General features: G+C 43.7%; 1 protein-coding gene across 1 annotated transcript in view; it reads left to right on the top strand.

Annotated features, from left to right (window-relative positions):
• Positions 1–14,749: 14,749 nt before the first annotated feature.
• Positions 14,750–22,709, top strand: part of LOC126162428 (aconitate hydratase, mitochondrial-like) — a 171,195-nt gene continuing 163,235 nt past the window's right edge. Inside the window, exon 1 of the mRNA XM_049918930.1 lies at positions 14,750–14,800. Within this exon, the coding sequence (XP_049774887.1) occupies positions 14,768–14,800 (33 nt within the window). The 5' untranslated portion in view covers positions 14,750–14,767. The remainder of the gene's footprint in view (positions 14,801–22,709) is intronic.

Here is a 22,709-nt window from a genome sequence, read left to right on the forward strand (position 1 = left end):
AATATGGCTGAGAACCGTGGAACGCACCAATCCTTGATTCGAGCCGTATGCGCCCGTGAGCCACGATTTGACGACCACTGCTTTAGTGCTTTGTCCACTTGAAGTTCCCAGGAGCTCCAATTGTACAGCTTAATAACTGGCAGTGAAACGGTACAGCCATCTTCCACAACATCAACAAGGAAAGGGCTTTCCAAGAATGAAAATTAAGGTTTAATTAGCGTCCTGAAAAAAAAAAAACACTAAACCTGATTTTTATTTCTTCAGCAAGGTCACACATTCTACTTAAATAACCTTGTATTTGCACCTAACTACAGGAGAGCTTTCAGTAATTTTCTTCAAGAATATGAGATGAACAAATGTTTTAGTCTCAAGATCTTCCCGGAAGAGTCTTAAATTTATATGAAAGGTGAAAACAGACTGCGCTACATCAAAAGTAAGTTTATATCTTCGTTATAATGATGTGTTCAATGTTTGTAAATGCTGAGCAGTGTCAGTAAGAAAAGCCATATATAACAGACACTGTGGCTCATCAAGATAAGGGAAAGATTTTCTTTTTTTCTTGCAGAAATTGCTTGATTGTATACAGTACTTGGAAAAATCTGCCCAGAACATTAACTACTGATAGCCATCTCACTAAAAATATACCAAGACACGTCATTAGGAAGGTCGTCATTGCTGGTTTTTTCTCTGTAGGATTTGAACTGCCGATGTGTTTTTGCATTTGAGCGAATGCAGCTCACAATTTTTAGCACCACCTGCGTAACAAGTGGATACTGAAAATATTTAGGTGCTAAATGTTCTCCATGGATAACATGGTGGACAGGTAGGAATACAGGGTGCGAAGTAACAGCATTTAAAAGCCCTACAAGGCCTTGGTTTTTACCTATCATAGCCACTGAATATTTTACTAAAACACCATGCAGGGCTTCTTTAATATCGCAACCTCGAGTAGTATCCTTCTGTGTAACAAGGTCAAAGATCTCTTCCACCACGTCCATGTCATTTGACACATATCCTACAAATAGGGCAAGTTGCGGTTTGTCTTGGATATCTATAGATTCATCTAAAGCCAAACAACTTATTGCTGTGAGTCACTAACTATTGACACCTAGAATAACTCCGAAAGTATGATAGGAGCTGAAACGTTTGTGGGACAAATGATGCATGGGACAATGGAGGCCATAATATGACGTTGGTTTTTTGTTGTTAGATATGAAGGTCAACTTTGTTTTCTAAATGGGATGCTGTACTTTGGTACTTATTTTCTGATAGCGGCTATCGAGACGAATCCAATGATGTGTAACAGTAAGCTCTTCTGAGGGCAAAAAGGTGGCATGAACGTCCATTTACAGAAGGAGTTCGAAGTGATGACCATTGGTATCAATGCAGTGGATGAATCTTCTTATCGTGTATTGAGTGGTATTCCTTATCATTTCGGCACTTATCGAAGCACATGCTCTGAAAATTCTCTCTCGTATATCGTGCAAATAGTAAATATTCGCCGAATACGGCATATCCATCTAACGTGCCATTGATATGTAAACACCATTCGATGCAATACAACACTAATAGGAACGGTAAGGCTAGTATCGTCGTATCAAGAGAATGTGAATGATGTATTCCTTCGAAGAACAAGTCGACATGCTTCTCATTTACGGAGAATGCCAACGAAATTCAGTGACAGCTAGAAACTTATACGTTGAAAGATATCCTCAACGTACTCACCCTACACGTCGTACTCGTACATTTGAATATGTGTATGATAAATTGAGAACAACTGGATCTTTAAAGCATCGGAAACATATCCGGCAAAGGAAAGTTGCTAACGAGGAAACGGAAATTGGTACTCTTGCCACTGTGGTTCGAGATCGTTGTGTTACGTCACATCAAATCGCAAGGTTGGTTCTGAGCACTATGGGACTTAACATCTGAGGTCATCAGTCCCCTAGACTTAGAACTACTTAAACCTAAAGACATCACACACATCCATGCCCGAAGCAGGATTCGAACCTGCGACCGTAGCAGTCGCGCGGTTCCGAACTGAAGTGCTTAGAACCGCTCGGCCACCGCGGCCGGCAAATCGCAAGGGAATATGGCATGAGCCAGAGTAGTGTTGTTCGTGTTCTGCATCGTCATAAATATCATCCTTACCATATCAGTGTCCACCAAGAATTAGCTGCTACGGATTGTATGCGTCTCATTGAATTCTGCCGATGGGCTCAACTTCAGATTAAGAGGGATGATACATTTAATAATTTGATTCTATTTACTGACGAGGCTACATTCATGAACAATGGAAATGTTAGTCTGCATAACATGCATTATTGGGCAACTGAAAATCCATGCTGGCTGCGGCAAGTTGCACACTAAAAACCGTGGTCGGTGAATGTATGACATGGGATTATGGAGGACAGAATTATAGGCCCGTACTTCATCGAAGGAAATCTTAATGGTAGGAAGTACACCACATTCCTGCAAGAAACATTAGGTCTGTTATTGAAAGAAATACCTTCAGGAACAATGAACAGAATGTATAAACACGATGGGTATCCGGCATATTTTTCGCTGATGGCTAGAAATGAGTTGCAGAGACAATTCCTAGATCGTTGGATTGGACGCGAAGGAGATGTGTCGTGGCCGGCTCGTTCCATTCGACTTGACACCTCCTGATTTTTTTTCTTGTTGGGATTCGTGAAGGACATCGTTTGTAATGCCGTTCCAACTACACCTGAAGAAATGCGAGAGAGTATTGTCAGAGCATGTGCTCCGATAAGTGCCGATGCGATAAGGAATACCACTCAATCTATGACAATAAGATTGCGGCACTGCATTGATACCAATGGTCATTACTTCGAATACCTTCAGTAAATGGACGCTCATGCCACCTTCGTGACCTTAGCTGGCCTTCAAAGACCTTACTACCTTACTGTTACACATCATTGGATTCGTCTCGATAGCCGCTGTCAGAAAATAAGTACCAAACTATAGCATCCCATTAAAAAAAAAAAGTTGAACTTCATGGCACTGAAGCGACACCACCTAGCAAAAAAAAAAAAAAAAAAAAAAAAAAAAATCATGTACCAGTAGGTCTAGAAGTGGGCATCTGGTCAACCAGTTTTCGTGGTTCCTTTTTTACAGGGTCTCGAATAGAACAAGTTGGGCAATGTTGACCTTAATAAACTCCCACTCTGCGTAAATTTTGTTTGATTTTAAAATATTAAAAGCCAAGACGAAGGCAGCTTCGGTTGTTAAATCCGTTTCCCTGATTTCCCTGATGTATGTGGATATAATCGTGCTGTGCCTTAGAAATTTTTCCTTTAATGTCGACAGCCTAGCTTTCCTTAAGGATGTCTTTTCTGAAACCACTATGGTTAGTGTCATGATGGCATTTGAGATTACTGGCCTTATACTGGGACAATTTGACACAAGAGACACATCGGTGAGTTCCCTTCCATGAAACGAATTTCTCCTGCCACTCTTTATTAAGGATTCTGTTTTTCTTCTTCGTATTTATACTTCTGGGATAACATCGTAACTCTTAGGACACTAGCAATAATCGCGTTTGCTTACTTACCGTGAAAAGTAACCACATTATTAGCTACGAATGTGACCGACTACTCACTGCCGCATCTCGATACGTGCCGCTACATGGCCGGCGCGGCGCGGTGTAGCGTTGTCAAGTCTACAAGATATTTTTTTAGAGGTGGAGCCCCTCCACGCCCACACCGGCGTGATGGCCAACACAGTAGGTCTACTGCCATCTCTGCATAAGGGTTAGTATTCACTAAAGTGAGGTGTCGCAGGATGCTGGTACTGCGATGTTTGCGTACGTCTGGTTAAGGTTAATCATTAATACGCGCGCATCTGGAGATAGATTGGGTCGAAATCGAACGAAGAGTAGCGGTTTGAAGGGCAGAGGAAAAAAAGTGCCAAGGCAAGAGCCAAGGGTAAAAAACCTCTGCGATAGCTAGGGCGGGTGGTAAGAGCAGTAGCGGTTGTCTTGCTGCCTGCGATAGGTCGTGCAAGGATAGGCTTTGTTAGTAGTGGGTATCATGCATGTCGATACCTTGACGTTGTGCGGTTGTGTTGCTCGGCGGCTGGCGCTGGGTGCTGGTGCACAGTCCTCGTTCAGCGTCAGCAACCTGCAGCAGTTAGGTTTATGATCGATCTTGTGTCCGATAGGTCATATACCGGAGGCACAGTGTGAGGGAATGTTGGCAGATTGTTTGTGCGTCTGTGGGCGAGCTCGTCGGTGTCCCTGCTGTGGCCTGTTGGTCGGCTCTAATAGCAGCTGGTAGTTACCAGTCAGTGTTGCTGATATGCAGGGGCTTGCCGACGTTTGTCGCTTGTTAGTGTATGTTAGTTTACCATAGGTGACTATGCCCTAGCTAGCAGTGTCTTTGGCCGCTTGTGCTTCCACCTGTGGTTGTGATCATAGTTTCCCAAACTGAGGATGAAAGGATTGTTCGAGTGTCTCGAGTTCCTGTACAGTCGTGTGGCGTGTTTTTTGAATAATTCCTTGAGGGTATCAAGGCGGTATTCATGGTGAAGATCCAAAGTGCGTGTGTAGCGTGGAGCGTTGCTAATGATTCGTAGCACCTTGTTCTGTATGATCTGCAGGCGGCGCAGTCGTGTAGGAGCTGCATATCCCCAGACGGGAGCTGCGTACGTCATCAGAGGTCTAATCAGTGTCATGTATATGGACCTCGATACCCTCCTATTCAGTGTGCTTTCCCTTTTGAGCATTGGGTAGAACTGTTTGAGCCTCGCGTGCGCTCGGTTGGCAACGTACTCGATGTGGTCTCCCCATGTAAGTTTCCGGTCCAGCCAGACACCAAGGTATCTGACTTTCTCTCGGATATGTATTGGGCGTGTATGTAGTGTTATCAGTCTACAGTGTTGATGTTTGCGCAGTAGTTTCGGTCTGCGTGTGAACAGAACTGCTTCGCACTTGTCGATGTTTACTTTAATACGCCATCGCTCCAACCAAGGCTCAGCTGTTCAGAGTGCTGTCTGTATTCGTGAATTGATGTTCGACGGTTTCCAATCTTGCGCAAGGATGGCGGTGTCATCCGCGTAGACGACTAACGTCGTGTTTTGTGTTGCTGGGAAGTCATTAATGTACAGGTTAAACAAGATGGGCCCTAGGATGCTTCCTTGGGGTACTCCAGCTTGGATACCGTGTTGTGTTGATTGTTTATCTTGCACGTTAGAGTTGAAACATCTGTTCGTGAGATATGAGTGTATGAGACGTACGAGTCCGTCCGGGAAACCAGCTTCGCTTAGTTTGCGTATGAGTCCATAGTGCCAGAGACGGTCGAAGGCCTTTTCGATGTCCAGGAACACGGCCACTGTGTTTATTCATGTTGTAGCCGTGTGTTATATGTTCGACTACGCGGAGGATTTGTTGTGTTGTCGAGTGGTGATTCCTAAAGCCGAATTGCTCCGGTCTTAGGGTGTCATTGGCGATGCAATGCCTAGTGATACGTTTTAATATTACCTTCTCAACAATCTTGCTGAGCGTACACAGCAGACTGATGGGTCGGTAATTTTGTGGGAGGGAGTGGTCTTTCCCTGGCTTCCTGAACATCAGGACCTTGGCCGCCTTTCAAAAGTCAGGGAAGTGTTGGTGTTTCAAGATGGCATTCGTTAAGTGTGTGAGGTATTCTACGGCTTTATCCGTGAACTCCTGGAGGACACGGTTTTGAATGCCATCAGGCCCAGGGGCTTTTCTAGCGTTGGTGTGCTTGATAGCCCATGTGATTTCATTTGTGCTAGTACGTCTAATTTCGTTGCGCGAGGGCTGGGCTACAAGTCGTGTAACCTCCTGGTCCAGGCTACACAGCTGTGAGATTGGACAACGAGTTCCTTTTGTATTTAGCCGCTTCCACGCCGGCCGCGCAGCACTGTGCAAAGCCAATAAAAGAGGTTCGGCGCAGCGCGGCAGGTCACGTGTGGACGGCAAACCGCGCCGCTCTACGCAACCACGAATAAAAGTTGCGTGCAGTGTCGGTACATTAAAGTAAATGGTTCGTGCGTAGCACTGTTTGGACGGTGGTTTTCGTTTTCCATTTTTAATGTTATGCACACCCACACCCACACCCACACCTACACGCACTGAAACATTGCTGTGTACTTGCGAGCAGTCTGCTGCTACCTGCGCCGCTATGCGACGCGCGTTTGTGTGCAGCGCGGCGCGGCGCGGCGCGACCGGCGTGGGCGCGGCTTTATGTTAAGTGTACATCATTTGTTTTACTTTTTAAAATTTTATTAGTTTTGTATTTTATTTATTTATTTTATTTCAAGAGCTACACTACTCCGAAGGAAGAGCTGCGTGAGACTCGCGAGCCTTGTGGCCATCCCTGGTTTATAGTTTGTGCGACCAACACACGCTGCAAGTTTGTGGCAGTAAACAATGTTCTTAAATCCACAATTCGCCTAAATACCTGGAAGGATACACCTAGTAAAGGTATGTTAATCGCTCTTAACTCAGGCACAACAGCACTATGGATACGAAAGATATGCGCCGTAATATTGCTTCCTGGACGTTTTGCTTGAAATGCAACATTTCGTAAGCTAATCTTCTGACAGCATTATCTTCTTCAACCAATGGATATGTTCAGAACAGACAGCTTGGAAAAGTAATATGTGTTGTACGACGAGCCGGCCGGTGTGGCCGAGCGGTTCTAGGCGTTTCAGTCTGGAACCACGCGACTGCTACGGTCGCAGGTTCGAATCCTGCCTCGGGCGTGGATGTGTGTGATGTCCTTAGGTTAGTTAGGTTTAAGTAGTTCTAAGTTCTAGGGGACTGATGGCCTCAGATGTTAACTCCCATAGTGCTCAGAGCCATTTGTTGTACGACGTGTTCAAGAGCCGCCTGAAACGTTGCTTACACCTTCCGAAAATCTTTGTGCTGGCTATCATCGGCTAGTATTTTGCCTTGAGAAGGAAGAACGGCGACTTCGGATACAGAGAGAGAGAGATTTTGCAATGGGTACAATTAAAAAGGATAGATTGTCGGCTTTATTATACACACATTCTCAGGGGGAAGTTTAGTTTTACCTGCATTGGTACCAGCTCATTACCTTAGGGCTTCACGCTGTTTATGCATAGCTCATGCTAAGTCAGTGCTATAACCCCAGGCTACGGCCAATGTTATAACTACATCTCCCCTGCGGAAGTTTAATCCTGTATGGCACATATGAAATGCTCTTTGTCGATGTGTGCCTGATTTTGTCAGTCCTAAAGAAGTTGCAAAGTAGAAACTGAATGCAATGAGAACAAATAGCCAACTGCCTGATTTTCACAATGCCCATCATGGACACTGATACGGGACATGTCCTCCATTTAGCATTGAGGCAAACGGCTACCGAATGTCTTCTTGAGGAATGCAGTGCCAGTTCATGAATGCTGCTGATTGACGGCCGGTATGAAATATACGCTATCTGATCAAAAGCATCCGGAAACCTGTATGTAATGAGCAATCGGTCATTAGAAGCCAAGAGAGGCGGACCTGCCAGTATAAAAGAAAGCGGGGAGTATTGTGTTGTCATTAGAGAAGAAGTGACAGCGGAATTTGTCGGTCACGAGAGCTCAATGACTTCCAACATAGACTAGTGGCAGATCGATCAAGAACATTCATACCTTTCTAAAGTTGCCCAAATAGACTGTTAATTACGTGAATGTGAAGTGGAAATGCGAAGGAAGAAGCTCAGCTAAACCGAGACCCGGCAGATTTCGCGTATTGATGGACAGGGACCAACGAACGTTGTGGACGGTGATTATAAAAAAATCGCGTGAAATCAGTGGGAGGAAGCACTCTTGAGTTCCAAAGTATACCAGCAGTCCAGCTAGCACGATTACGGTGTGTGGAGGTCCAACGGTCGAACAGTTCTTCATAAGCCACACATTTCTGTCGTCAGTGCTAAGTGATTCTTGAGGCGGTGTAAAGGGCGACGCCACTAGACAGTAGATGACTGGAAACGAGTGATTTCGAGTGACAAATCACGTTATACTCTGTGTCAATCCGATGGAAGAATTTGGGTTCGTTACCTGCCATCACGTGTAGTGCCACCAGTGGAGTACGGAGCAGGTGCTGTTATGGTATGGGAGGGGCGGCTTTTGTGGGTCAGGTGTGATTGCGTTATTGTCCCTAAGAAAACGTTAAATGTGGGATATGAACACATCTTACAACATAGTGTACTGCGTACAGTAGAGGAACAGTTCGGAGACAGTGATTGTTTGTATTAGCATGACAATGCACACTGTCATAAAGGACCATCTGTGAGGCAACGGTTCGTGAACAATAATGTTCCTGAAACGCACTGACCCGCCCAAAGTCCCAGCCTGAACACAGTATAACACCTTTTGGATGAGTTAGAACGTGGATTTCCCTCCATAATCCAGCTCCAACATCACTAAATTCTCTGGTTTTGGGTCTTGAGGAACAATGTGCTGCCATTCCTCCACAGCCATTCACACACCTTATTGAAAGTGCTCGCTACAGAGTTCAAGCCGTGTTAAAGGCGAAGGGTGGAGACACCCTATATTAATGTCCACTAATAGGTGTCTGGGTACTTTTGATCAGATAGGGTACAACTTTCCATCACATCCCATTTAAGCTCTATGGGTAACTAATCAGGCACTCAGGTAGAGCAGTCAGGGTTCTGTACACTCCTCAAGTCGTTCATAGTATCACAGGGAGTGTGAGGTCTTACGTTATCCTGCTGGAAAATACCATTTGGTACCCTGGCCACGAAGGTTATAAAAGAAAGATCTAGCATAGTGGCTTCAGTGGGCAGGTAGATCAGAAAATTTAAAAAGGGAAATGAATAGGATGATTTTAGGTATAGTGGAAATTAGTGAAGTTCGATGGCAGGAGGAACGGGACTTGACTTCTGATCAAGTGAATACAAGATTATAAATACAAAGTCAAGTAGGGGTAATGCAGGAGTAGGTTCAAAAATGAATAAGAAAATAGAAATGTGGGTAAGCTTCTATGAATAGCATAGTGAACACGTTGTTGTAGCCAAGATTGACACGAAGGCCACATCTACCACAGTAGTGCCATTTTATATGTCAACTAGTTTCGCAGATGATGAAGAGATTGAAAAAAATGTATGATGGGATAAAATAAATTATTGCGATAGTTAAGGGAGATTAAAATTTAATTGTGATGGGGAACTGGAATTCGATTGTAGGAAAACGGTGTGAAGGAAAAATAGTAGGTGAATACGGACTGTAATAAAGGAATGAAAGAGGAAGCCACCTTGTGAAGTTTTGCACAGAGCATAATTTAATCATCGCTAACACTTGGTTTAACAATCGAAAAAGAAGGTTGTAGCCTGGAAGAGACCTGGAGACACGGGAAGGTTTCAAACTGATTAGGTAATGGTAAGATAGAGATTTAGTAACCAAGTTTTAAATCGTGAAACATTTCCACGGACGAATGTGGACTCTAATCCCGATTTATTGGCTATGAACTATAGATTAAAACGGAAGAAATTGGTAAAAGATAGGAAATTAAGGAGATGGAAACCAGGATAAGTAAAAGAACCAGTGTTGCTGAGAGTTTCAGAGGGAGCATCAGGCAGCAGTCGACTACAAAAGGGGGAAGGAATACAGTAGAAGAGGAACGCGTAGCTTCGAGAGATGAAATCCTGAAGGCAGCAGTGGATAAAATAGGTAAAAAGACAAGATGTAGTAGAAATCCTTGGATAACACAGGAGATACTGAATTTACTTGATGGAAGGGGAGAATATAAAAATTCAGCAAAAGGAGTAAGCGAGAAATGAGTCTAAGAAATGAGAGTGACAGGAAGTGCAAAATGGCTAAGCAGGAACGGCTAGAGGACAGATGTAAGGATTTAGAAGCATATTTCACTAAGGGAAAGATAGGTACTGCTCATAGGAAAATTAAAGAAGCTTCTGGAGAAAGGAAAAGCAGCTGTATGAATATCAAGAGCTCACATGGAATACCGTAAGCAAAGAAGGAAAAGCTGGAAGGTGGAAGGAGTATAAAGAAGGTTTATAGAAGGAGATGAACTTGAAGGCAGTATTATAAATGTGGAAGAGGACGTAGATGAAGATGAGGTGAGAGATATGTTACTGCGAGAACAATTTGACAGGATATTGAAATACCTAAGTCCAGACGACACTCCGGGAGTAGACGACATTCCATCATAACTACTGACAGCCTTGGAAGAGCCAGTCATGGCAAAACTCTACCATCTGGTGTGCAAGATACACGAGAAAGGAGAAATACCTTCATACTTGAAGAAAAATGTAACAATTCCAATTACAAAGAAAGCAGTTGCTTATAGGTGTGAAAATTACCGAACTGTCACTTTTTTAAGTCATGGATGCAAAATACTAACACGAATTCTTTGCAGAAGAATGGAAAACTGGTAGAAGCCGACCTCGGGGAAGATCAGTTTGCATTCCGGAGAAATGTAGGAACACGCGAGGCAATACTGATCGTATGACTTAAATTAGAAGATAGGTTAAGTAAGAGCAAACATACGTTTATAGTGTTTGTAGACTTACAGAAAGCTTTTGACAATGTTGCGTGGAATACTCTCTTTGAAATTATGAATGGAGCAGGGGTAAAATACAGGGATCGAAAGGCTTTTGCTACTTGTACAGAAACCAGACAGTAGTTGTGAGAGTCGAGAGGCATGAAAGGGAAGCAGTGGTTGAGAAGGAGGTGAGACAGGGTTGTAGCCTATCCCCGATTTTACTGAATCTGTTCATTGACCACGGAGTAAAGGCAACCAAAGAAAATTTTGGAGTAGCCATTCATGTTCATGAAGAAGAATGCCGATGACATTGTAATTGTGTCAGAAACAACAAAGGACAGAATGGACAGTGTCTTGAAAGGAGAGTATAAGATCAACATTAACCAAAGCAAAATGATAATGGAATGCAGTGGAATTAAATCGGGTGATGCTGAGAGAATTCGGTTAGGAAACGAGATAATTAAAGTACTAGATGATTTTCGATATTTGGACAGCAAAATAGCTGATGATGGCTGAAGTAGTGAGGATATAAAACATAGACTGCCAATGGCAAGAAAACAGTTTCTGAAGAAGAGAAATTTGTTAACATCGAATATAAATTTAAGTGTCTGGAAGTATTTTCTGAAAGTATTTGTATGGAATGTAACCGCGCATGGAAGCGAAACATAAACAGTTTATACAAGAAGGGAATAGAACGTTTTGAAATGTGGTGCTACAGAAGGATGCCGAAGATTAGATGGTTAGATCATGTAACTAATGAGGAGGTACTGAATACAATTGGGGAGAAAAATTTGTGCCAAAACCTGACTAGAAGACGGGATTCGTTAATATGATATATTTTGAGACATCAAGAGATCATCAATTTAATATTGGAAGGAAGTGTGGGGGACGAAAATCGTAGAAGGAGACCAAGAGATGAATACAACAAGCAGATTCAGAAGGCTGTAGGTTGCAGTAGCTATTCGGAGACGAGGAGGCTTGCACAGGATAGGTTAGCACAGAGAGCTGCAGCAAACCAGTCTTCCGACAGAAGAATATAACTACAACAACTGTGGCTAGATACTGTATACCATTCAGCCTCCCTTCAACAATTACCAGATCAGAGTTAGTGTCCAAGAGGGAAACGTGGCTGGGATTGAACGATGATTTGAGCTACAATATGTTAATTCATGGGCTTCGTGGTTGGTCTGCAAGGTCGCGTTTACCAAGGAAATGCAAATATTTTGGCTGATCATGTCGATTCCATGATACAGTGTTTGTTCCCCAATGGTGATGCTGTGTTCCAAGGCCACAGGGACCCTGTTCACACAGCTTTGATTGTCCAGGATTGGTTTTTTTAGCAAGAGGATCAATTGTCGCTTCTCCACTGGCCACCACAATCACCAGATCTCGGTATTATTTATCCTTTGTGGTTTACTTTGGAGTTAAGTAATAGCTACTCACCTCCATCATCGCAATCTGAACTTGCCACTGTTTTGCAGAAATAATGGCATAAGATTCCCTTGTAAACACGCAGGACCTGTATTTATCCACTCTGAGACGACTGAAAGCTGCTTTGAAGGCCAACGTGTTCCCTACACCGTATTAAGCACGCGAATGTGTTGTACTTTTGGGTCTTCCAGATTTTTATCCAACCTCTGTATATGTACCTGTCACAGTGAATTGATATCGGGGTATGTCAAATTTCAACAAAGCACACTGAATTTGCGATACGAGCATGGACATATCGATAAAGAATAGTTTTTTTCATCAAGATTATTTTTAATGCATCATCATGATTATACCTGTGGGGGGTCAGAAGAAAACGGAAACAAGTGACATTTCCCACAAAAATGAATTGAGTGCATTTAGAGCATGATAAGGCATGTAAAATTGTTGTGGCAAAGGGATACATGCGAAATCCCACACTGTGATGCTCTATGATGAACGAAAAGAAAACTAGTTACAAGATGTCTCGAAATGTTTACGTTCGTGTAGGATTACACTGATCTTTTATGTTATACATTATCTAAATAACCTTTGTATGACATATGAGAAGAGGGAGGTGAGCCAGATGGTGCGAAATATTTTCAATAATAGGGTAACGCATTAAACGGTATTCGTTCTCTTGTTTCACTATTGTAAGTCTCAAAAGGCACTGTGTTCATGTAGCAATCTAGCATTACATAAACATTTTGTTCTAACTCTTAATAGCGATTTCGTAATAACTGAATTGATAACAACTAATAATAAAGCATTATAGAGGAAACGTAAATCACGTTCTTCTTAAATCATAATATTTTGGAAGCAAATGTATTCAAGTGTATACAGACTTTTACGAATTGTGATATGAAAGTGATCATTTACATTAACCCGTTATTTCATCATGCGAACTGAAAATGCTACGAAGTATTTTTATGTCTAATATACGCAAAAAATTTGAAATCCTATTTTGCAATATCAACAGAATTCTGAAACCTTGTGAACTTTAACTTGTTTTCTCGAAACTACAAGAAGTGTTTTGCTTCAGAGTCACTCAGTTATTATTGTTATCCCTATCGTAAGTAGCATGATTCGTAGTGGCAATTAGCGATACAACAAGAAAACGAAGTCCCTCGAATACTGTTAAGTGCAGTCATCTAATTTGCAGGCTTCACCCGTTTGTGCTGACGCCGCTGCTAGATGGTTGATGCTATCGCATGGTATTCAATAGTCTCTTGGAATGTACAATGTGGATTTCTCGAAAGAGTTTGAAATGGATATCGTACTGAAGTAGCATAGGTTACATCTAAGTTTGTACTACAGTAATGAGAAAGATGAGCACAATTGGTGACCCGTCGGGGCTACAAAGAGTAAGCCCTGAATTTGTAGAAGCAATACGCATGCTATGTCGTACGACAATGAAGTAGCACGCATAGTGCTTCTTCACTCTTGTAGCCAACACACTCAGATTTGAGGAGGGAATCGAAGATGGTCATACCATTGGTAATATACACAATCTAGACGGAAAATTAACTATGTTGTGCAACCACCGACTGCGGATGTTATAAACATGAACAATATGTAAATGTTGCGCTTGGCGCGGTAACCTTGTAGGATATACAGACGAGATTTGGTAATTTAAATATCTATGAAAACGTTACTAGTAGCTGGATGATGAATATGTATTTGGAGTGAGTCGCCACAGTTCAGGCAATTAGTTTTACGCCTGGCACTGAACGCAGTGAAAGTCGCCGAAAACACCTAGCTCCATACCCCGTTTGACTCAACTTACGCTAGTCAACGAGAATATTTTATCGTTCCTCTGTCAGTCTTTGTCAGTAAAATCTAATCATTTATTGTTTTATCTAGGGAATCGTGTACCTCGGGAGGACAACGGTATATTTTGGAACCATTTGAGGAGCAGGATGTGCAAGATATCGCCGACTCTTATCATTTTACGTTCTTTCTCTGCGGAGGCTAATAATATAATGAATGGATTGGTATAGGCCTATGTAACATTCCACATGCCGTGAGTGCACGACTAGTTTTATCTGTTTTCATTAGAGCTCGGTAGTGCGCATTTCTCTCTCAAAACACATCACTTGGTCGTGTTATATAAGCTTACAGCACGCCATAGATTTTTTACATAATCTGATTAGTGTCCGTTCCTTAATTTATGACCGGTATTAAATTTCTGCCTCCTGAAGATGATTTCAGTTTGTGAAAAATACGGCCGGCCGGAGTGGCTGAACCGTTCTAGGCGCTACAGTCTGGAACCGCGCGACCGCTACGGCCGCAGGTTCGAATCCTGCCTCGGGCATGGATGTGTGTGATGTCCTTACGTTAGTTAGGTTTAAGTAGTTCTAAGTTCTAGGGGACTGATGACCTCAGAAATTAAGTACCATAGTGCTCAGAGCCATTTGAACCATTTTGAAAAATATGTGTGTTACAGTTCAGTTCACAAATTGAGTATGTGTACTGCAGTAACAGCCGTGGAACTGATTTCAAGTGCAGAATAACAGAAAGTGTTATTTTTATTTCCCTACACTGTTGTTTAAAGTGAAGAGACATGAGTACGGTATCTTATCTTTCGTGAGTCTGTTACGCATCCCGTAAAACTCAAACACGATCTGTCTCATAATAAGTAACTCTAGCAAATCACCGTTGTCGTCTGTGCGTCCCCGCAGATAAAAGTGTTCCAGAGATCAAGGTTGCCCGTGTACTTAATGCAGAGGCCAGGTGCGCCGGGCAGTACAGCCGCAGGTACTACCGTCTTCGTCAGCCGCTGGGATGACCTACTGTCTCCGCGTCCTTCGTAGCCAGGTATGACAGATGCTTTTGTGAGTTCAAAGTGGGAACGTCAAGTTCTGTTCGGTAGGCCAGCAGATCGTGCTCTTTTTCGTCAATTCATGTAAAACAGTACACTGAAGCGCCAAAGATACTGATATAGGCAAGCGTGTTCAAAACAGAGATATGTAAACAGACAGAATCCAGCAGTACGTTCGGCAACTCCGATATAAGGCAACAAGTGTCTGGCGCAGTTGTTACATCGGTTACTGCTGCTACTATGACAGGTTATCAAGATTTAAGTGAGTCTGAACGTGGTGTAGTCGGCGTACGAGCGATGGGACGCAGCATCTCCGATGTCGCGATGAAGTGGGGAGTTTCCCGTACGACCATTTCACGAGTGTACCGTGAATATCAGGGATCTTCTAAAACATCAGATCTCCGACATCGCTTGCGGCAGGGAAAAGTTTCTGCAAGAACGGGACCAACGACGACTGAAGAGAATCGTTCAGAGTGACAGATGTGCAATCCTTCCGCAAATTGCAGCAGATTTCAATGCTGGGCCATCAAAAAGTGCCAGCGTGCGAACCATTAAAAGAAACATCATCGATATGGGCTTTCCGAGCCGAGGGCCCACTCGTGTACCCTTGATGAGTGCACGACACAAAGCTTTACGCCTCACCTGGGCCCGTCGACTAGCACTTTGGACTGTTGATGACTGGAAACATGTTGCCTGGTCGGACGAGCCTCGTTTCAAATTGTATCGAGCGGATGGACATGTACGGGTATGGAGACAATCTCACGAACCCATGATACAGTGTTTGTTCCCTTCATGTCAGCAGGGAACTGTTTAAGCTGGTGGAGGCTCTGTAAGGGTGTAGGACGTGTGCATTTGGAGTGATATAGGGCCCCTGATACGACTCTGACAGGTGATACGTATATAAGCAACCTGTCTGATTACCTACATCCATTCATGTCCATTGCGCGTTTCGACGGACTTGGACAATTCCAGCAGGACAATGCGACGCCCCACACGTCAAGAATTTCTACACAGTGGCTCCAGGAACACTCTTCTGAGTTTAAACACTTCAGCTGGCACCAGACAAGATCATTATTGAGCATATCTGGGATGCCTTGCAACGTGTTGTTCACAAGAGATCTCCACTCCCTCGTACTCTTACGGATCTATGGACGACCCTGCGGGGTTCATGGTGTCAGTTCCTTCCAGCACTACTTCAGACATTAGTCGAGTCCATGCCATGTCGTGCTGCGGCATTTCTGCGTGCTCTCGGGGGCCCTACTCCATATTAGGCAGGTGGACCAGTTTCTTTGGCTTTTCAGTATATTTGCTACATAAGTACCATTAGTAAACAAGAAATATAAACACTGGAACAACGCTAATTTTGTGTAGGCGTACAGCTGTAATATTGTTCGGATATCTAAGAAAAACAATTTATATTTGAGCAGGTGTACAAAAACTGAACGAACCTTTACTGCCACACGTATGACTGCGTAAGATAAGAACGGAGGTCTGTTTACGTAGCCAGCAGCTTTCGGTGCAGATATTAATACAGCTTCCTCAGCGAATACAACAGTATTCCGAAATAAAATAGAAGTACTGATAGTGGTGAAATATTGACAAATGGACGGCATCTCTTGCATTTATTTCACCGCTGGTTCACCGACAATTATAGGCGTTTTTTTTTTCATTCTACCGAATAGACGCTATCATGCGACAAAGGTCTTGGACGCAACAGAAGTTGCATTGTTTCGTATGGTCCGTCTTCGTCTCATCTATTTACGTCTACGTACACAAATACTCTGCAAACCACAATGAAGTGTGTGACAGAGGGTACACAGCACTGTACATGTTTCTTCCCATTCCTGTCGTGTAAGGAGCGCGGAAATAAATCGGTTGGACCGCAATTGGGCACGCTGTTATTGGTCCACGGGATAGCCTGCATGTGGGTCTACCAGTTCAGTTTATTCGGTAACCCTGTGACGCTCTCCCATTGGAGAAACAAACCTGCGACTCTTCGTGCTGCCCACTTTGTATAAGTTCATTGTTTCTTTTTAATGCAGTTTAATCATTTCCTTTTATAACTATAGGAACTGTGGCGCCCAGGTGTTTGTATTAGTTGACTGATTCCACTGTGGCTTTTCGCTGCCATAGTCAAAGGATTCTACTTTGCTACGTTTTGAGAGGTGCATAATGTTAAATTTTGTACCTTTCAAGGAAGTTGACAATCTTTCCACGATACCGAAATCTTATGAAAATCTAACTGGATATTTGTGCGGTTTTTCTCAGAAAGTACTTCATTATTCATCACCTGCGAGAAGTTCGAGGTTACTACTCAAAATGGTTCACATGGCTCTAAGCACTATGAGTCTTAACATCTGAGGTCATCAGTCCTCTAGACATAGAACTACTTAAACCTAACTAACCTAAGGGCAGCACACATATCCATGCCCGAGGCAGGATTCGAAGCTGCGACCGTAGCAGCAGTGCAGTTCCAGACTGAATCGCCTAGAAGCGCTCGGCCACAACGGCCGGCGAGGTTACTAAATTCATCTGCAAGGTCATTGATATATGCTGAGATGACAATTCAATTGGCTCTGAGCACTATGGGACTTAACATCTATGGTCATCAGTCCCCTAGAACTTAGAACTACTTAAACCTAACTAACCTAAGGACAGCACACAACACCCAACCATCACGAGACTGAGATGACAAAAGTCATATGCACATATTATACAGATGGGAGTGATATCGCCTACACAATGCATAAAAGGGCTGTGCGTTGGCGTAGCAGTCATTTGTACTCAGATAATTCATGAGAAATGGTTTTCGACGTGATTATGGCCGCACGACGGGAATTAACAGACTTTGAGCGCAGGATGGAAATTACAGCTAGACGCATGGGACATCTCATTTCGGAAATCGTTAGGGAATTCAATATTCCGAGAACCACAGTCTCAAGAATTTGCCGGGAAAACTAAACTCCAGACATTACCTGTCACCACAGAAAATGCAGTGACCGACGGCCTTCACTTAACGACCGAGAGCAGCGGCATTTGCGTAAGTTGGTCAGTGTTAACTGACAAGCAACACTCACGAAAGAACCGCAGAAATCAACATGGGACGTACGGCGAATGTATCCGTTAGGACAGTGAGGCGAAATTGGCGTTAATAGGCTACGGCAGCAGGCGGCCGATGTGTGTACCCTTGCTAGCGGCACAACGCCTGCAGCGTCTCTCCTGGGCTCGTGACCATATCGGTTGGGCCCTAGACTATAGGAAAACAGTGGTTTCGTCAGATGAGTCCCAATTTCAGCAGGTAAGAGCTGTTGGTAGGGTTACAGTGTGGCTCCATAATCGTGTGGGCTGTGTTTACATGGAATGGACTGGGTTCTCTGGTCCAACTGAACCCATCATTGACTGAAAATGTTTATGTTCGGCTGCTTGGAGACCATTTGCACCCATTCATGGACTTCATGTTCCCCAACAACAATGGAATTTGTGTGGATGACAATGCGCCATGTCATTGGCCCTGATTTGTTCGCGATTGGTTTGAAGCACATTCTGAGCAATCCTCAGTATTTCTGCAGAGGATTTCCAACGACTTGTTGAGTCCATGCCGCGTCGAATTACGGCAAAAGGAGCTCCGACACGATGTGAGGAGGTATCCCATGACTTTTACCACCTTAGTAGAACAACTTGAACAACAAGCAACATGCTAAGCCCTAGGTCAGAGACTTTTTGGCCCCCGTCCTCACCTTCGTCTCGTTTGTTTTCAACTTTTTTTGCGTTTCATACATTATTGCGTTACTGTAGTGCTTATGTTGTTAAGAAGTATGGTGCAATGTTCCTTCGGACATGCATGCATGTTCGAAGGAGCATCGCACCGTTATTCTAAACAGCACGGGAACTGCAATATCGTATTTATCCGCCGAAACCAGGCAGCGATTTCAATTAAAATGTCATCCCCTCTACAGGAATTACACAATGCGTGTTCGTGAACAGGTTATGACGCATGAACGACAACATTTGGAAGTTAGGATCTGGCCGTGAGACGCGCACAGATAGCCAAAGCGCTTAAGGTGACCGCTCGCGTAAATCGGGTAACGCGGTTCGAATCCCGGTCCGGTGCAAATTGTCACTGCTGTCATTTACTGTACAGCTGATGCTTGTTCGCATTCGTAACTGCGAATACATTTCATGTATCATACATTTTTATTGCTTTATAAATTTAAGATTCCTTACTACAAAAAAAGTATTAAATAATGGAATTACTTAAAGAAAACCCATCATAGAATCAGCACTTAGCAGTTATCTTACAGCTAGGAAATGGAAAACTATATCGGGGAAATGGAAGTAACAATCACGACTTAAGAGGTGTTCCTTTTTGGATTGGAAAGGGTTACACGGGAGGGAAAACTAATAGCCATCTTCACCGTATAATAAGAGCGAAACAAATCGAACAGTTGTGATGTAATCGCAGAGAGAAAATAAATATATGAACGTCACACTCATTACTTCGTTCCATAGTACGTTCCCAGTTTCGTACCTCACTAACCCTGTTCTTCTTCACACCTGTCGTCGTACTAGGTCTGTCGTACTAGACAGACTGTTCTTTTAAAGTATGGTATCCAACGCGCATAATGACAACAATACAATATCAGATTGTATGCGAATCAATGTGAAATACAGCTACACAACTATTGTGATCAGCGATATTAACAATCGCCTTCCAACTGAGCTAAACAATGACTCAAATGCTACGCTATGACTGCTGGGTTCCATTCCATGTTTTCAAATTATATACAGTTCTTTCTTGTGTGTCACCAAGTCTATGGAAATTGCAAGCGCTGATCGACGGCTTTAGGCACCTTAGGCTGCACCTACCTGCCTAGCTCTTCCCCACCAAGAAAACCTCAGTTCAATCACAAAGTTTGTTTGATACTCCACATCATCGATCTATTGTTAATAAACGTTGAGGTGATAGTAACATCGCTCTGTGAGTTCTGGAACAATTTTAGGTGTCTTATAGGTCTGCCAGTTGCCCTATGTATGATGACGTCATCAGTGATGTCATAGGGGGATGGAGAATGTGTAGGCCAATTACCCTATGTGTGAATAAAATGGGGGAAATTCTAAAAGTCGAGATGGCGGGTCTAACCCAATCGTTATAAGTAAAAGGACAGTCTTAAAGTGTTGTATAGGCCCACAAATCCAAGATGGCCTGTGGATAGTGAGACAGATGCATGATTATCAGATTTTTCTCTGCCCTACGGCATCAGAATCTAAGATGGCGGACTGGATACTGGGACATCCTGCATGACTGTCAGGTCACTTGTGCTAAGATTAGAATTCAAAATGGTAGGAAATTTACAGTACCTTTACCTACCATGTTTCAACTACTTTTCAGTGTCACGCAGCTACCCAGTTTCAACTACTTTCTGAGATTGTCATCCAGAGTCACATGTAGAGTATTGTAAATATGAGACTTTTAATGTTTAAACAATTGCAGCTATGTGTTTGTGCTGTAGAATGGGGAAGGGCAGGAACATTTATTTACTCAAACAAATGCCACTCAAGCCCCTACTGCTTCACAGGCCAAATACCAACAGATGCCTAGATGTATTTTAGGGCGTTGCTAGTACAGGTTAAATGCATCAACATTTCAAGTGCACTCTTCCTTTTGGGATGGATCAGCACCAGGATGCATCTAACTAGTGAAAGTGCATACCAGGTGCTGAGCCTTTTCGGCCCAGAGGCCCAGTGTTAAAAAAAATGGTTCAAATGGTTCTGAGCACCATGGGACTTAACATCTGAGGTCATCAGTCCCCTAGAACTTGGAACTACTTAAACCTAACTAACCTAAGGATATCACACACAGCCATGCCCGAGGCAGGATTCGAACCTGCGACAGTAGCGGTTGCGCGGTTCTGTGTGGAATGGCTCTAAGGCTGCAATGATGCAGCTGCAGCCAGCACTAAACATGATTCCACAGACTGTGTGATATGCATCGAGATTCCCAGTAGAGGAATGCCGCCACGTCATGTAGCTGGAATGAGAGCAGATGACAGATACCTATAGTATGCTACAGGTGGTGCGCTGCCACCACACCTGAAGCGATTGAATCTAAGGCAAAGCTTTCAGAGGCATTCCTAAGACTACACGATTTTGCAGTTAAACATACTGTAATTTTAGAGCTGGGTAGTTTTGACCTCTTAGTCCTCCGAGATATTTCAAGGAATGTGGCGTTATTAACATTCCAGCACCCTGACTTAGCATCCCTGGCAAGGATCTCCTGTGCAGTCCTCCACACACAGTGATCAGAATCGTATAGGGACTGCAACAACCACATTATTTTGATATGTGACCGTATTGTTTACAGATTTAATTTGTAGTATACAGGGTGTTACAAAAAGGTACGGCCAAACTTTCAGGAAACATTCCTCGCACACAAATAAAGAAAAGATGTTATGTGGACATGTGTCCGGGAACTCTTTACTTCTATGTTAGAGCTCATTTTACTTTCATCAGTATGTACTGTACTTCCTCGATTCACCGCCAGTTGGCCCAATTGAAGGATGGTAGTGTTGACTTCGGTGCTTGTGTTGACATGAGATGATGATGATGTTTGGTTTGTGGGGCGCTCAACTGCGTGGTTATCAGCGCCCGTACAATTTCCCAACCTTTGCTCAGTCCAATTTCGCCACTTTCCTGGATGATGATGAAATGATGAGGACAACACAAACACCCAGTCATCTCGAGGCAGGTGAAAATCCCTGACCCCGCCGGGAATCGAACCCGGGACCCCATGCTCGGGAAGCGAGAACGCTACCGCGAGACCACGAGCGGCTGTACAGTACTAGCATCAAGCACATCAGTACGTAGCATCAACAGGTTAGTGTTCATCACGAACGTGGTTTTGCAGTCAGTGCAATGTTTACAAATGCGGAGTTGGCAGATGCCCATTTGATGTATGGATTAGCACGGCGCAATAGCCGTGGCGCGATACGTTTGTATCGAGACAGATTTCCAGAACGAAGGTGTCCCGACAGGAAGACGTTCGAAGCAATTGATCGGCGTCTTAGGGAGCACGGAACATTCCAGCTTATGACTCGCGACTGGGGAAGACCTAGAACGACGAGGACACCTGCAATGGACGAGGCAATTCCTCGTGCAGTTGACGATGGCCCTAATGTCAGCGTCAGAGAAGTTGCTGCTGTGCAAGGTAACGTTGACCACGTCACTGTATGGAGAGTGCTACGGGAGAACCAGTTGTTTCCCTACCATGTACAGCGTGTGCAGGCACTATCAGCAGCTGATTGGTCTCCACGGGTACACTTCTGCGAATGGTTCATCCAACAATGTGTCAATCCTCATTTCAGTGCAAATGTTCTCTTTACGGATGAGGCTTCATTCCAACGTGATCAAATTGTAAATTTTCACAATCAACATGTGTGGGCTGACGAGAATCCGCACGCAATTGTGCAATCACGTCATCAACACAGATTTTCTGTGAACGTTTGGGCAGGCATTGTTGGTGATGTCCTGATTGGGCCCCATGTTCTTCCACCTACGCTCAATGGAGCACGTTATCATGACTTCATACGGGATACTCTGCCTGTGCTGCTAGAACATGTGCCTTTACAAGTACGACATAACATGTGGTTCATGCACGATGGAGCTCCTGCACATTTCAGTCGAAATGGATTGGTAGAGGCGGACCAGTTCCATGGCCTCCACGCTCTCCTGACCTCAACCCTCTTGACTTTCATTTATAGGGGCATTTGAAAGCTCTTGTCTACGCAACCCCGGTACCAAATGTAGAGACTCTTCGTGCTCGTATTGTGGACGGCTGTGATACAATACGCCATTCTCCAGGACTGCATCAGCGCGTCAGGGATTCCATGCGACGGAGGGTGGATGTAT

The sequence above is a fragment of the Schistocerca cancellata genome, chromosome 2 (assembly GCF_023864275.1).
Source record: "Schistocerca cancellata isolate TAMUIC-IGC-003103 chromosome 2, iqSchCanc2.1, whole genome shotgun sequence".
Taxonomy (NCBI): Eukaryota; Metazoa; Arthropoda; class Insecta; order Orthoptera; family Acrididae; genus Schistocerca; species Schistocerca cancellata.